A 16,305-nucleotide genomic window follows, 5' to 3' on the forward strand; every position below is an offset into this window, starting at 1 on the left:
ACTTTTCTTTTTACGAGTAGCGATATTTGTTATAATTAACATTACTGTTAATATTTAATGGCGAAAACGGAATCGAAAATATATCAAAATTATATTCAACATTTTTTTGCGTTTCCCGTACAAACTTTCTTGTATATTGTAAACATCGTACGAAATACGGCCAGATTCGACCCGATGCATTTCCAAGTCAATCACAAACTCAGTCACTTCTGTTTCAATCATCAACTGTGTTGACGTTGGCGAAAACAACCGCATCGAATTAGTTTGAGATGGAAGCTATGATCGAAATGTATGGAAAAGAACATGTGATGTCCGCCATTGAACAGTTCATGGAATTATTGCGGGGTGGTGACTGTCATTGTCACCAAAGCTAAAAATCATTTCGAAGGAAGATGAATCTCAAACAAGCACATGACTCATACAGTGTTGCTAAATTGAAGGGGGAAGTCAAGTCCGTTTTTCTTCTTTCTAAAATGCATCCAAGAATGGCTACGTTTTTTTTATTATATCCTGTGTTATTATTTTCTTTAAAGGACAACCGACACCATTTTTTTTGTTTGCTAACTAACATCAGAAAAGCGTTTTATATAATCTAAAAGCTACTGATTGGCCGAAGAACCATCAATACAGTCCCAATAATGACGGTGAATCATTTCAATCACTGCCGACAAAAATCAAGATGCATTCATCCACTCGAGCATCTGTAATCAGAATACTTGAGAATGGAAATTACAGGGGTGGGGGGGGGGTATAGGGAACGGCGATAACGCTATAATCCAAACACTACAAATCATGATGATTGAGGGAACATTTTAGCGTACTTGAACATTGCTGCCATGTACGAACGCCATAGTTGGAGCGCGCTGTGTTCCGAATCATTCATTCCCCATTGACTTTTGTAGTGCCCTTTTAAAGGTCCATTTAGGATTCAATCTGTTGCTTTAACTCAAGAAGTGGGCTGCCTTTTTTTAATTTACGACTAGCTTGCCTTGCTTTATTTCCAGTCAGTGTGACCTTGGCTTCCAAACTTAATTGGTTCCCAGACAGAGTGTGTAAGGTGAAAAGTGTGTATCCCAAAAAAACACATTTCCCATAGGAAACCATTAAAATGAGAATAATCCGTTCCCCGGTCCCCATAAAACATAATTTTCGCCTTTCTAATTTTCTAAGCCTGAAAACTACACAAAATATACCTTATTTTATGTATAATAAATGTGCTATAGTATTATGATTAAAGAAATAAACAGTACTCTACAATAAAGTCATTTTATTTACATTTGTGATGGTTGTTGATGGCTTGATGGAATGGAGTGTCCGGTTTCCTCGGCATTAAACACTTGATTGAACATAGGCTACTTTCACCATCTTGAGGAATGATCCCTTGTAGGTGCTTTCTCTGTGATAATTGTATCTAGTTCTTCATCAATTCTGATCAGTTTAGCTGGGTTGATAGCTTTTTGCATCAAGTGTACAGATGACTTGTGCGGGTTATTCGTGGAGCCTGATTGATGGGATGTTTTAACTGTTTTCTATCCATTTTCTCACTATTCTCACACTCTCACACTTTTGTTTTTTTTTTTGTTTCAAGCTCTGTCATCTCCCTTTCGTATGTGTGTTTTCTCATTCTCTCTCTGTCTGCCTGTCTCTTTAATATTTAACCCACCCCCCACTGCTGGGTTCTTGACCAATCACGTGGATTTAACGGAAGACTGGGGGCGGGCAATAGAGGACAAAAATAGTGGCCACCATTTTCTTGTTAACATCACTCATTGTGGCAGTTCCGTGTGTATCCCGAAAAATAGTTCGTATGCCAAGGTACAATTTTCATAAATGTAACGTTCGTAAACCAAAAAGTTCGTAAGCCAAGGGGTCCGCAAACCGAGGTTTCACTGTACTAATAATACTACTACTAATACTACTAATAATACTACTAACACTACTACTACTACTACTAATAATAATAAAAATAATAATGTGTAAAAAAAATGAATCAAATTGTCAATTAATAAAAAATATGTTGAGTAATATTAACATATTTATGTCGACATCTTTTCCTTTCGGCTTTTCTCTTCCGGGGTCGCCACAGCGAAGCAGTGTCCTCCATCTTCATAGATTTGATTGGCGTGTTTGTTTTGGTCAATCTTTTACATCGGATGTCATGTCCTGACGTACCCTTTTGTGTTTATCCGGTCTTGGGTCTTGTTAATTGATTTTATAATATTTTGTTTATAAAATAAGTGTTTACTATTATGGTTGAAATAGCAAAAGCAAACTAATTAGAATAAAGAATGATTTCGTTAAGAAAGAACGTGCATTTACTCGGGCTCGTTTTTACACTTGATTCGCCTCCAATGCGCTAGGGGGCAGCACGAACTTACATTCGTCACCGTGAACGCGTCGCTCGCATGTTTTGTACGTCACCCGTGCAATAGAAAAAGATAGCCCTGTAGCCAAAGAGGAGAGGCTAATGTACGTCCACTTCGGTGTTATTTGGGACTTAACTGCACGCACCGCGACGACGGCTATGATTGACCAAGTCCGAGGAGCTTTTCCGGGGAAGGTCATCACTCTCCTACGGGTGTCCCACGTGAAGTAAAAAAAAAAAAAAAATCCAGAAAGAGCACAAAAGCTGTGTCGGAGACTCCGGGGGCATGGCAGTGGGCCAGGAGGAGCGATACCGCTGGACCTCTCGCCATTTTTCGAACACTAAAAAACTGCCGTGTGTTGGACTCTTGAGGATATTATTTATTGGATTTATCCACATGGCGCGGGCGAATAAACAAGGTTTGTATGGTGGAGGTGGAGGAAAAAAGGGGACACGGGTTCGCGAGGCTCAAGTGAGCTCGCGTGACTTCCGTGTACGTTTGTTTTAAAAACCATTTGTTAAATTAAGCCTGATTTTGTGTTGCCTGTTAAAAAACAACAGCACACTCGCTTTGAGTGCTGGCTGGCGTTTCGCTACATCGCGGTCGTGTTGTTAAAATGCTGGTTAGCATCGCAGTGCTAACCTCCAGGGTCAATTATGTGGCTCGGGATAAAGTTTGTAAACGTGGGCCGGCTTGGTGACTCGGGTGGGGAAGGAAAATGGCATAAATGACAGCCGTGTCGTCATTTCTGCTCCTGGCTCGGGTGTCCGAACGTTTGCCAGGTCATGGTGATCCATTGGTCAGTGGATAGCTGACCCCCTTCTCCCCCCAACATCCCCCTTCACGACCAACTCCTTGCAACTTTACTCGCGAACTTCACACCGACGTAAACGGCGTGTTTCAAGAGGGCAGACGTTTTTAGCTACAACTCCTGCTGCTTGTTTTCACAGTCATTGTTGTTTTGCTTTCGTTAGCATGATCAGATAAAAAAAGGCAGATCATCAAAACACGATACAATTTGTCCTTGTGTGATTGCTACATTTGATGTTTTCACACATGTATAGTACAGTGATACATTGGCTTATGAACTTAAAGGACAACCGACACCTCCGGACTAGTTGTGTCCATAATTTGTAAAATCGCTTCAAATGACTTCTACTGAGTGTATTTTACAAAGATTCCACCGCTTATAGCTATATTTTACTTTTTAAGACTCGCGCTGAATATTCCAGAAGTCTTGTTTTTGAGTTGGTGACGAGTCCTAAGGTTAAGTCACGGAAGGAACGCCCCCGACCGAGAAAGGACACACTCTAGCAGTCCTTTCATCACGTCAATGCATTTTGCAGTACTTTGTTTGGTCCGAAAACTTCGTGTTGATCTGCGTTGATGGCGAAATTAGTAGGAAAACACAAATAACGCGATGGTGAATCCTTGTGTGTGATGTGACAAAATTTTTGAGCCCATTTCCACGGAGCTTTGTCGCCATCTTCTGCCTTTTTTGGGTGCGACATCCCCCCCCCCCCTGATGCCTCAAAATGACACTGAGCAAAATAACTAACTTAATAACCCACTCGTGACATTTGTGGTATCATTTTCGGGTGCGTTAATACGCTTTAATTGACAATTCGGCAGTCGCCTTCACAAGTTGATTTAAAGTATCCTGTTGTGTTAGCGTTTACCTCTATTAATAATAACCGCGCTTTACTCTTTGCTGAAGGGGCATTCCGATTTTTTTTTTTAACTGTGGTGTCGGGTGATGTGGACGAAAAGCCTCGTAAATCCTATTTGGTATCGCGTTTATCCGCGCTTGGGAGTCAACGCCATTGTCGGGCCTGCTTGCTGGCTGTCAGTCATTTGAGTAGAATTCCTTATCTAAATACATACCAGAGTGTTGTTTAGGAATGTCAACTCCCGCTGTATGAATTAATCATCGGCGACAGTCACGCAATAACACCCAAAACGCTTCATGCGGGTATTGTCGTCGACTTATGACTTGCTAACGCTAAAACTGAATCAAACAACGGAATGCTCTCTAGGGATAGAATGAAATTGTCGTTATTGTCTCCTGAGCGATAGGCACTATCTTGAGAACCGATGCAATAATGAAAGAAACGAAATATTCAACCAGTAAGGAGGAAAAACAAAAGATGGGAAATGTGAAAGTTCAAAAACGAAATATTTAATACAAGTGACATCTGACTTACGACCGAGTTCCGTTCCGACCAAACGGTCCTAAGTCAAAATGGTCGTAAGTCGAAATCCGTTCAAAATGTTGAATCGAGACTCTGAGGCTAAATGACTCACAAACTCCACCTCTTAAAATGTTAAAAATAGAGTCTGGAGGTCGTGGTTGTAAGGGTGGTCGTCACTCAAGTAGGTTGTAAGTCGGATGTTTGCTGTATATTGTAAAATTCCACTAAATATACAAAAAAATCATGTACAATGGAGAAATATTAGCCAGGGAATGCAAGTTAAGATAGTTAAATGAAAATTTAAGAAATAATGCACAATTATCAGTTGTAAAAAAACAAACATAAAAAAAACTAACCAAAAATAAATCTAAAATACTGTACCCAAATTAACTTATTCACTGTCTAATATCTGGATTTTACGCAACAAAACGACGACAATAGTGGGAAATAAATTGTAAAATACACAGAATTTTGGTTCTAAATGGAAAAATAGGTTGTCAAAAATAAATGCCATTTAACTCATTTACTGCCAGACGATGTGGAAAAATGTGTCCATTCCAGTGCCAGGGTTTTTGTCATTGTCACTCGAATTCCAGGACCCACAGAAGTTTTAGGACTACATAAAAATTCAAAAAAAGAGTTAATTCTTAAATGATATGGGTCTGGAGCTTTCTGAGCTTGAAATGGAGGCGGCTGTACACAATACATACATATTGATTTACATAGCGCTTTAACAACTGCTGAAGCTGTAAAAAAAAAGTTATGTTCCTCCTCAAGTGATGATGAAACCGGTCCCTCCATTCCATTGACCATCACTAAGGTAAATAAAACAACTTTATTATACTCTACCATTTATTTCTTTAATTATAATACCATAGCACATTTATTATACATTAAATAAGGTATATTTTGTGTAGTTTTAAGGGTTAGAAAAGTAGAAAATAATGTTTTATGGGGACCTTGGAACCGATTATTGTCATTTTAATGGATTCCTATGGGAAATTAATTTTTGGGATACACACTTTTCACCTTAAACAGTCTGTCTGGGAATCAATTAAGTTCGTAAGCCAAGGTATCACTGTACTCTGTTTTTCTCACCTGGTCCTTTTTTTTACGATGCTGAGTTGCCTTTTTAATTTTTGTAATTATTTTATTTTACTTTATTATCTTCCACAGCATTCATTCAGTGTGACAGAGTGCTCGAGGTTCTACATTTTGGTGATGGAGGCGCTTTACCGGTAAGCTATCTTATAATGCTCATTTTTTTCTGCACTACTGGTATCACCCCCCCCCCCCCCCAAAGAAGCTAACGTTTTTGACATGAAATTAATGTTTAAGTGGTCCAAATTGTCATTTTACCACTCGACTCGTCACATCTCGATCTCTATTTGCTAGCTAGCTGCTAGCTAGCTTTCTATTTGCTATCTAGCTGGCTAGCTATCTAGCTAGCTCGGTCTTTATTTACTGTCTAGCTGCTAGCTAGCTCTATTTGCTATCTAGCTAGCTCGATCTGTATTCGCTATCTAGCTGCTAGTTAGCTCTCTATTTGCTATTTAGCTGGCTAGCTCGATCTCTATTTGCTATCTTAATTTTTAAACGTTATTTGAGCAAAATATTATATCTAGCTAGCTACCTAGCTGGCTATCTATTTGCTATTTATTTGCTATTTATTTGCTATCTTTCATATCTATTTGCTATCTATTTGCTATGTATTTGCTATCTATTAGCTATCTATTAGCTATCTTGCTTGCTATTCAGCAATCTCGCTGGCTATTTATTAACTATATAGCTATCTAGCTAGCTGTCTAGCTGGCTATCTAATAGCTATCTATTAGCTAGCTATCTAGCTAGCTTTCTATCTATTTGAGTTACTTCTGGGTTGAGTGAACACTGGCGCATGTGGCTGCCGCTGCTCACCCACGGAAACATTTATCCTGTGACTGTAAAGTGACTGAGAGTTTTGAAAGGTGCTTATTAATTAAATGTATTATTATTATTAATGTTGTATTCACAGTTCTGTTTGCTTGTTGTTTTTTTCATGCAATTATGACCTCTTTGTACATAATCTAGGTGTGTTCTTAAAACCGCCATTTTCCTCACTGCGCTCGTGTCTTTGTTTTTTGCAGGCTGACTGTGACATCAATGTTAGTTTATATCAACCGAGGTATGTATATCTGCCTTCCCACTGGTGACAAAATTACTCACCAAGTGCTTGTGTTCCTTTGCGTTGCTGTTTTATGTATTTATTTGGATGCGTATTACATTTTTAAAAATACAGTGACACTTTAAGTCATTTTTATTGTTGTTTTGCATTTGACTAAAATCCCCAAAACACGCAGGCCGATATTTTTAGTTAAATGCAAAACACCAATAAAAAGGACTTAAAGTGTCCCAAAACTACTTCAAAATGACCTCGGATATAGCGAGTTTCAGAAGGTCCCGCCCCCTTGTTCATGACGTCACGCCTGGATACAAACTGCCTTGCTCCAGAATCAAAACAATGGCTTCAGAGCGTTCAGATTGGGAGAAGATGCTTTCTTGTTACTCATCCAGTTATGAATATGATTCAAATAGTTCTGAAGAGGAAAGCATAAATGTTTAAAGAAATCCTCCCGCATTAATTCGAGCCGCCTGCACTCTAATGTAGCGCCCAGAAAATGCACAAGATGGCGCACACGCTCAGTTGCAAATGGGCTGATTTGTCTGCTGGCAATTTGTGTCAACTAGTATCAACTAGTAGTCTTGGTGCGACACACAACGATTCACCGTCGCGTTATTTATGTATTTTCTTTCTAATTTCGCCATCAACACAACATATTTCAACGCCGTCCCACTGATCAAATGCTGTCCCTTGTTTCAAAGTATAGATAGTTGACACATTTCTTTCTTTCTTTCTTTTTCGGATGGAGGACATTGTATTGGGAGTGTCCGTCTTAATGCCTCTCAAGCAGCCTTGACTGTAAGCGTTATCTCACAACCGCTCCCCTTTAACTGTGAGATAGAGAAAATATATTGTTATTTTTTTTTTTTTCTAAGTCTCCCCGAAGTGAAAGAAAACCTCCCTCACACTCTGGTGGTTGTTAATCATTATCTTCTACTCTCCAGGGCGTAAGGGAAACATGTCAATGTGGGCCTGATATCTGTTACCACCTTCACTCCCAAAAAAAACTGGCCACATATTTGCACAAAATACCGTTTGAAGGATATGTAGATATAGATAATTCTTTTTTTTTTTTTTTTTTTTCGTTTCCTTCCTTGTGTCACATCCAGAACTCTGATGTTTGACCTTGAAGGCTACGCCGGTTGGTTTTTTTTCTGTGTTTTCATAGCCGTTGATGTAAATCACAGGCGTCAAAGTCAAGGCCCGCGGGCCAAATCCGGCCCGCCACATCATTTTTTTTCGGCCCGCGAAAGCAAATCAAACTTGTTAAATTCCGTGATGATTGCTAATATCTGAGCCAAAATTTCATATTTTTGGATGTCAACCACAATAAAAGTCATTATACTTGACTTCATATTTGAAAACGAGTTATTCATTAATTTGCTGTGTGCTCTATATGTAATATTTGAAGGGATTTAAACATTCTAATGGGTTCCCCAAATTCATAACGGCCCTCGAGAGGAAACCATAACTACAATGTGGCCCGCGGCAAAAAAAATGACTTTGACACCCCTGATGTAAATATTGTTTGTAAAAATTATCTTATGGAGGGCGGGGGGGGGGGGGGGAGATGAGCAGATATTCACTGAGTGTTCGACTCCCAAGACTGCGTCACATGTAAAACTAGAAGCCGTGAAAGCTGCAAGCTAGCTTACGTAGCAAACGATCCATACAAGCATCATGGAATTTCACAAGTTTGATTTGCTTTCGCGGGCCGAATAAAATCAGGTGGCGGGCCAGATTTGGCCCCCGGGCCTTGACTTTGACACCAGTGGCGTACACGGTAACTCCATTCTAGCCAACTGTCAAATCTATTGTGGGTAGACTTGGGGAACACAAGAGGCCCTAAACCCCAACAAAAGAGCAGTTGAGCTGGCCCGTATTCTCCCAGACAAAGTGGGACATTCCACTGGCGACAATGAAACTTCACGCGATGAGATTTAGAGGTGCGGCGGCCAGCGTTGGTCGTGTTTAACTTCACACCTCTGTCCCATTTTTCCACCATTCCCCAACTTGACTTGTCCTCCATCAAGCGTCTACTTTTCACACATATGCAAAAGTTGCTCAAAAAACATGTGAAGACGATTTTCAAAAAACAGGTTGTTAAATCCGATCAAACTTGTTTTGAAAATGTCATAACCTCAACTTGTACACAAGCTACAGAACAATTTTGTTGGTTCTTTCAGGGCACAGGTGTCAAAGTCAAGGCCCGGGGGCCAAATCTGGCCCGCCGCATAATTTTTTTCGGCCCGCGAAGGCAAATCAAACTTGTGAAATTCCATCATACTTGCTAAAATCCTAACCAAAATGTCATATTTTCGGATGTAAACCACAATAAGTCATTTTTTTTTTTTTTACTTCAGATTTGAAAACTAGTTATTAATTATTTTATTCAGCGTTCTGTATGTAATACAGTAAAGTCTCGTTATATCGATATCGGATATATCGATAGTCCCGGTTATATCGATACTATTTCTATGCACGCACTGAGAAAATTACATGCAAACAGGGTCGGATATATCGATAGTCCCGGTTATATCGATATTTTTTCGGACTCCCTTGAATATCGATATAACGAGACTTTACTGTATGTGGCGGGGATTAAACATTCTAATGACTTCCCCAAATTCATAATGGCCCTCGGGAGGAGGGCCATTCCATATCTACAATGTAGCTTCCTTCAATGAAAAAAAAAATGGTTGTGACGTCTTCCCGGATCTTGATGTCTTTTGTGAAAATAGGGCGGCTCGGAATCTCAACGGTGGCACGGTGCCAGTAGGGTGAACAAGTATACGTAAAAAAAAATAAAATAAACAGATGACTTTAACTAAGCTTTTACAAGGACGTGTTTGCCACGCATCCGCCGTGCCTTTCCATTGATCATCACTTTGTCTCCGATTACAATCCGTCTACGCCGGAGAGGCCCTTCTCTGTCGCTAAAATCCAACCGTCGCCGAACAGGCTAAGCGAGTTTACGTCCTTGATAGCAACTCCCCCTTCCCCCTTTCTGATAGGCTGAGATGTTCACGCGAGCAGCATGTCTGCGAGTGGTGCGTACTCGCCATGCCGCCGCGTTCGCGGACCTTGCCAACAGAAGCGTTCCCAAATGAACCCTTCCTTTCCGAGCCTCGTTTTTCCACGGGTTTGGAATGAACTCCGATTTGGATGCTGTTCTCCCTCATCTTTTCCTGCTCCTGTCTCATCTCTTTTTCCCCCGCAGCACGGCGCCGCACGGTGGAAGCTGCCGACCTATACGCTTCGAACCGCCAATGTTGGACTTTCAAAAACAGTGAGTTGTCTCTCACCCGTCAATAGTTACTAAAAAGCCGTGGAATGCACGTTTGCCTCGTTTCAACTTTAGATCAACGTTTTGGCAATGCTGTTGACAGCAGACACACACACACACACACACACACACACACACACACACACACACACACACACACACAACACACACACACACACATCAGCTTCAGCTGTTGTTAAAGCGCTATATAAATCAATATGTATGTATAGTATTTTGTACAGCTGCCCCCATTTCAAGCTTATAACTCCAGACCCATAGAATTTAGGAATTAACTTTATTTCTGATGAGGTTTCTATGTTGTTGAAGCCCTATATAAATCAATATGTATTGTATGTATAGTATTTTGTACAGCTGCCCCCATTTCAAGCTTATAACTCCAGACCCATAGAACTTAGGTATTAACTTTTTTTTCCGATGAGGTTTCTATGTTGTTAATTTTGTACAGCGCTATATAACTCCAGACTCATATTAGGAATTAACTATGTTTGTTGTTAAAGCGCTATATAAATATGTATGTATAGTATTTTGTACAGCTGCCCCCATTTCAAGCTCAGATAACTCCAGACTCATAGAACTTAGGAATTAACTTTTTTCTGATGAGGTTTCTATGTTGTTAAAGCGCTATATAAATCAATATGTATTGTATTGTATTGTATTGTATTTTGTATAGCTGCCCCCATTTCAAGCTTATAACTCTAGACCCATAGAACTTAGGTATTAACTTTTTTCCGATGAGGTTTCTATGTTGTTAAAGCGCTATATAAATATGTATGTATAGTATTTTGTACAGCTGCCCCCATTTCAAGCTCAGATAACTCCAGACTCATAGAATTTAGGAATTAACTTTTTTCTGATGAGGTTTCTATGTTGTTAAAGCGCTATATAAATCAACATGTATTGTATTGTATTGTATTTTGTATAGCTACCCCCATTTCAAGCTTATAACTCCAGACCCATAGAACTTAGGTATTAACTTTTTTCTGATGAGGTTTCTATGTTAAAGCGCTATATAAATCAGTATTGTATGTCTTGTATTTTGTGCCGCTGTCCCAATTTCAAGCTCAGATAACTCCTGACCCATAGAACTTAGGAATTAACTTTTATTCTGATGATGTTTCTATGTTGTTAAAGCGCTATATAAATCAATATGTATTGTATTGTATTTTGTACAGCTGCCCCCATTTCAAGTTTATAACTCCAGACCCATATAACTTAGGAATTAACTTTTTTTTCTGATGAGGTTTCTATGTTAAAGCGCCATATAAATCAATATGCATGTATTGTATTTTGCACAGCTGCCCCAATTTCAAGTTCAGATAACTCGAGACCTATATAACTTAGGAAGTAACTTTTTTTTACGCTGCATTGAATGTTTATATACTGTATTTTCCGGTGTATGAGGCGTACCGGAGTATACGGCACATACCCAATGAATGGTGTACGTTCACACTTTTTCCATATCTAAGGCGCACTTTCAATAAATGAAAAAGGTTTCTTATGTTTATGTCATCCTAAAAGTTAATATTCTCTGGTGCCTGCAATTTGAGTGAAAATGATAAAAACCCTGGCACTGGAGTGGACACATTTTTGCACATCGTCTGGCTATGACATCGTTCGTCTGGCAATGAGTACTATCTTGAAAATACTAATACTAAACCTGGGATAAAATAATAAAACAGTTGTTGATTCATTTTGGGAGTGAATGCAGTTGTCGAGTATTGATCGTCGAGTCAAGATTGATCAATAGATCATTGATATTAGTCGCCACAAGCTATGCTCCCCCCCCGGTTTACCGCAATGACAACAAACATGGCACTTATCAGCCCTAACCTTGAGAAAGCCCCCGTCTGCCGCTTATCACTCTGACCAAATCACGACGCCTGTTGGATTTTTACATTGACGAAATCGACTTGATTACAAGTTGAACTTGGCAAAAAAAAGGGGTTGAAAAGTTTGCGGCGACCTTGTTGAGCAGCGCAGGTTAAAGGACAACCGACACCTCCGGACAAGTTGTGTCCATAATTTGTAAAATGACTTCAAATGACTTTTACTGAGTGGATTTTACAAAGATTCCACCGCATATAGCTATATTTTACGTTTTAAGACTCACGCTGAATAGTCACAAAGTCTTGTTTTTGAAATGATGATGTCACGGAGGGAACACCCCTGACCGAGAAAGCGACACACAATGCATTTTGGGTAAACACAGTGTTGATCACGAAATGAGAAGAAAAACTACATAAATAACGCGATGGTGAATCTTAGTGTGTTGCAGCCAATTGCAGTAACACGCATAAAGAAGGTGTAAGTTTACACAAATACCCAGCGGACAAATCAGCCCATTTAAACGGAGCTCGTGCGCCATCTTGTGCATTTTTTGGGTGCTACATTGGAGTCCAGATGCCTCAAAATGAGACGGAAGGACTTCTTTAATCGATTGCAAACATTTATGCTTTCCTCTTCAGAACTATTTGAATCATAATCATAACTGGATGAGTAACAAGAAAGCATCTTCTCCGAATCTGAACTCTCTGAAGCTATTGTTTTGATTCTGGAGCAAGGCAGTGTGTGAGCAATAGTGACATCACGAACAAGGGGGCGGGACTTTCTGAATCTGCCCATTTCCGAGCTCATTTTGTGGCAGTTTTGGGACACTTTAAATTATTTTTATTGTTGTTTTGCATTTGACTAAAAATATCAGCCTGCGTGTTTTGGGTATTTTAGATGCTGTAAAACGTTTTTCTGATGTCAGTTTGGAAACAAAACAATGGTGTGGGTTGTTCTTAAAGTTGTTATAACCAGCGATCTCCGTGTGCCTGGACCGGTTTGGTCAGTCTAATAGCGATCAAATGTTCTTAGCTCATTCTTGGTGTCAATTCAATCTTCTTTTAACATCTGCGACATACGATCACCTCAAATCAACTTTTAACGACACACCAAACCTGTTTCGGAAACAGTCGTACTTGAATAAATAATTACCACTTGTTGGAGCAACACCATGTCAATTGATTGATGACTGCCAGCAGACGAGGGGGGAAAAAAGCCTCCAGCTCCAAATTTGTGTGCGCTGTGAACGTGTGAAACAAAAGACGACTTGTGGTGTGTGATTTCAAGGAAAACGATCAATAAGTATTAGTTTGATTGCTTGTCATTTAAAGAGGTATTTTTTTTTCCTTTTTACATTTTAATTCTTCTTTTAATGACTTCTTAGGTCATTATCATATAGGCTTAGTCATTCTAATGAGGTGATACCAGGGCGAATGGGGCAATCAGAGCAAGGTATAGAACATTCAGGGGTAGTTAGCTGTCTATCTATTAGCTATCTATTTGCTAGCTCTCTATTAGCTATTAGCTAACTTAATCTATTTGAGTTATTCCGGGTTGAGTGAACGCTGGCGCGTGTGGCTGCCGCTGCTCACCCACAGAAAAAAATATCCTGTGACTGTAAAGTGACCTTTAGAGTTTTGAAAGGCGCTTATAAATTAAATGTATTATTATGATTTTATTATTTATTTTTTATTATTTTTTTAATTTATTATTTATTATTTATTATTTATTATTATCATACTGAACAAAAGAAGTAATCAGATTAGCTTCCGACAGTAGTCTACTGCTACCCCATCCTATCAGAGCAGAGGTCTGGCACCGTCAGCTCTAGCCCGGGATATATTTAGGGTCAGAGTTACCAGCAAAATTTCAGTTCGCTGACGAAGCTTTTTGGATGAGGGGCGAAACGTCCCGACACCTTCAAAGAAGTACAGATTACGGCTGAAGAAACCTTTTCATTGATGGACCACTGCTGTACGATTTAGAACCTACACGGAAGCATTTTACTGAGTGTTTTTTTTTTTTTTTTTAATAAGCTAGGCTAAATCTGTTTTCCGCCCATTGCAGACGTAAACATACATATGCGCATTTTGTGATTTCATCTTTGGTTTTTTTTTTTTTTTTCTTCCACCGACAGGCCTGTAGGGATGCCAAAAATGGAAAAAGTTTATTTACATAATCCTAGCTCAGAAGAAATTAGTTTGATATCAATATCAGCGACGACGGCGCATTTTCACGCCTCCTTTTTCCAGAACAGGGTGAGTACATTTATACTACTTCTGTTTTGCCACATTGTGACTGATCACATGCTTCATTCATTCATTCATATATTTATTACAGTAAAGTCTCGTTATATCGATATTCAAGGGAGTCCGAAAAAATATCGATATAACCGGGACTATCGATATATCCGACCCTGCGCGCATGTAATTTTCTCCGTGCGTGCATAGAAATAGCATCGATATAACCGGGACTATCGATATATCCGATATCGATATAACGAGACTTTACTGTATTTAGTCTTCTGACATTTCTATTATGCATAGAATACTTTTCACGCTCCCCGCCCCTTTAATTTTAGGTGCGTCTTATACACCAGAAAATACGGTAATATTGAGCCACAACAGATCTCGCAACGACTGTCACGAGCCACTCACTCTATCCACCCCCCGTAGAAGTAGTAGTATGTAATACCCCAGCCTCTACTGTAGCGCCTTATAATGTGGTGTGCCTTATACAGGTAACATCCAATTTACGACCGGCGCGAGTTACGACCACCCGTACTTACGACCACGACCACCAGACGTTTTTTTATTTTTTTTTCTATTCTACGTCTGCCTCTCTACGTGGTTTGCATTTGATAGAATAAAGACTCGAGATGGTCCTTCTTGTTTAGATCTGTCACATTCCGAACGAGGCAGAGAGCAGCCGATTCGCCGGAATGAAATTTAATGTCCGGATCTCCAAGTAAGCGACAGAGAGAGAGGTCCGTCCAAGATGATTTATGAAGACACAACATAAAGCACTGGTCCCAAAAAGAGGACCAGGGGAATAATCAAAAATAAAGAATACCAAAAAAAGACAAGTAGGTGGTCAAGGGGAAACCCGTCTTGCATACTACGCCAATGGCGAAAGGCAACTCGCACACGATGGTGCAGAAAAGGAGCAATCCCGAAAGATAATACTATTTACGGGATTATGGAAAGTTCAGGGTAAAGTACAAATACAGCGTCCCGTTTTAGTACCCGGTGTCCTGATTGAGATAAGTAAAACGAGTCGATCAACATGTCAACGTTATTTAATTCACGTATCAATTTAACATTTGGGTACAGGTTTTTCACAGTGATCACCATTTGCTTACACAGGCTGCAAAAAGTGTCATGACGGGCCGGATCTGGCCCCCGGGCCTAACCTTTGACCACCTATGCTGTATACCTTTTACATCAATCTGTCATTTTGTGTCCTCCCTCCGTAGATAATCCCGCCAGGGGGAAACACGTCGTTTGATGTCGTGTTCCTCGCGCGAGTCGTCGGGAATGTAGAAAACACTTTATTTATTAATACATCACATCACGGAGTGTTTACGTACCAGGTAACGGATACACGTAAAGTCCCGTGGATTTTGTCGTTGTTTTTACAATTTCTTCCCGCCCGATCCATCTTTGAAGGTTTTTGGGGTAGGGATCCCAAACCCATACCGGCTACGTCCCTTCGTCGGGGCTCGAGTTCCGGTAAACAGCAGCTTTTCGCCGCTAATAAACATCCATAACCCCTACAGCGAACCACTTCAGGTAACATCACATTTCTTTTAAATCAGGGGTGTCAAAAGTCATTTTTTGCCGCAGGCCACATTGTCTTTATGGTTTACTCTCGAGGGCCGTTATGAATTTGGGGAAGCCATTAGAATGTTTAAATCCCTTCAAATATTACATATAGAGCACACAGCAAATTAATGAATAACTCGTTTTCAAATCTGAAGTCAAGAATAATGACTTTTATTGTGGTTGACATCCAAAAATATGAAATTTTGGCTCAGATTTTAGCAATCTTCATGGAATTTAACAAGTTTGATTTGCTTTCGCGGGCCGAAAAAAATGATGTGGCGGGCCGGATTTGGCCCGCGGGCCTTCACTTTGACACCTGTGTTTTAAATGATTCATGATGGATTCAAGATACTGTTATTAAGAAAAATGGCTTTGTGTTTGTGTTGGCTGACTGAAGGTGGTGGAGATATATTCCAGTGGAGGGGATCTACATCTAGAGCTTCCCACGGGTCAGCAGGGAGGCACTGGGAAATTATGGGTGTGTGATTTGCACGTTTTGTATCAGATATTTTCACATTATGCTCAAAGCGATGACCAATAAATTCATAATAATAATTCATTTCATTAAAAAAAAAAGTAATTTAAAAAAAGGGGGTCAGGGTTAACGCGTCTTTATTTTTTTGACCCC

The 16,305-nt window shown here is 39.8% G+C and overlaps 1 protein-coding gene across 1 annotated transcript in view; it reads left to right on the forward strand.

Annotated features, from left to right (window-relative positions):
• Nucleotides 1–2,438: 2,438 nt before the first annotated feature.
• The window catches only part of tmem131 (transmembrane protein 131), a 39,830-nt gene continuing 25,963 nt past the window's right edge, over nt 2,439–16,305 (forward strand). Inside the window, exons 1-8 of the mRNA XM_089000997.1 lie at nt 2,439–2,784; nt 5,735–5,796; nt 6,685–6,722; nt 9,940–10,008; nt 13,991–14,111; nt 15,329–15,445; nt 15,522–15,644; nt 16,075–16,155. Coding sequence (XP_088857123.1) covers nt 2,652–2,784; nt 5,735–5,796; nt 6,685–6,722; nt 9,940–10,008; nt 13,991–14,111; nt 15,329–15,445; nt 15,522–15,644; nt 16,075–16,155 — 744 coding nt within the window. The 5' untranslated portion in view covers nt 2,439–2,651. The remainder of the gene's footprint in view (nt 2,785–5,734; nt 5,797–6,684; nt 6,723–9,939; nt 10,009–13,990; nt 14,112–15,328; nt 15,446–15,521; nt 15,645–16,074; nt 16,156–16,305) is intronic.

The sequence above is a fragment of the Hippocampus bargibanti genome, linkage group LG07 (assembly GCF_051943395.1).
Source record: "Hippocampus bargibanti isolate YZ-2025 linkage group LG07, ASM5194339v1, whole genome shotgun sequence".
Lineage (NCBI taxonomy): Eukaryota > Metazoa > Chordata > Actinopteri > Syngnathiformes > Syngnathidae > Hippocampus > Hippocampus bargibanti.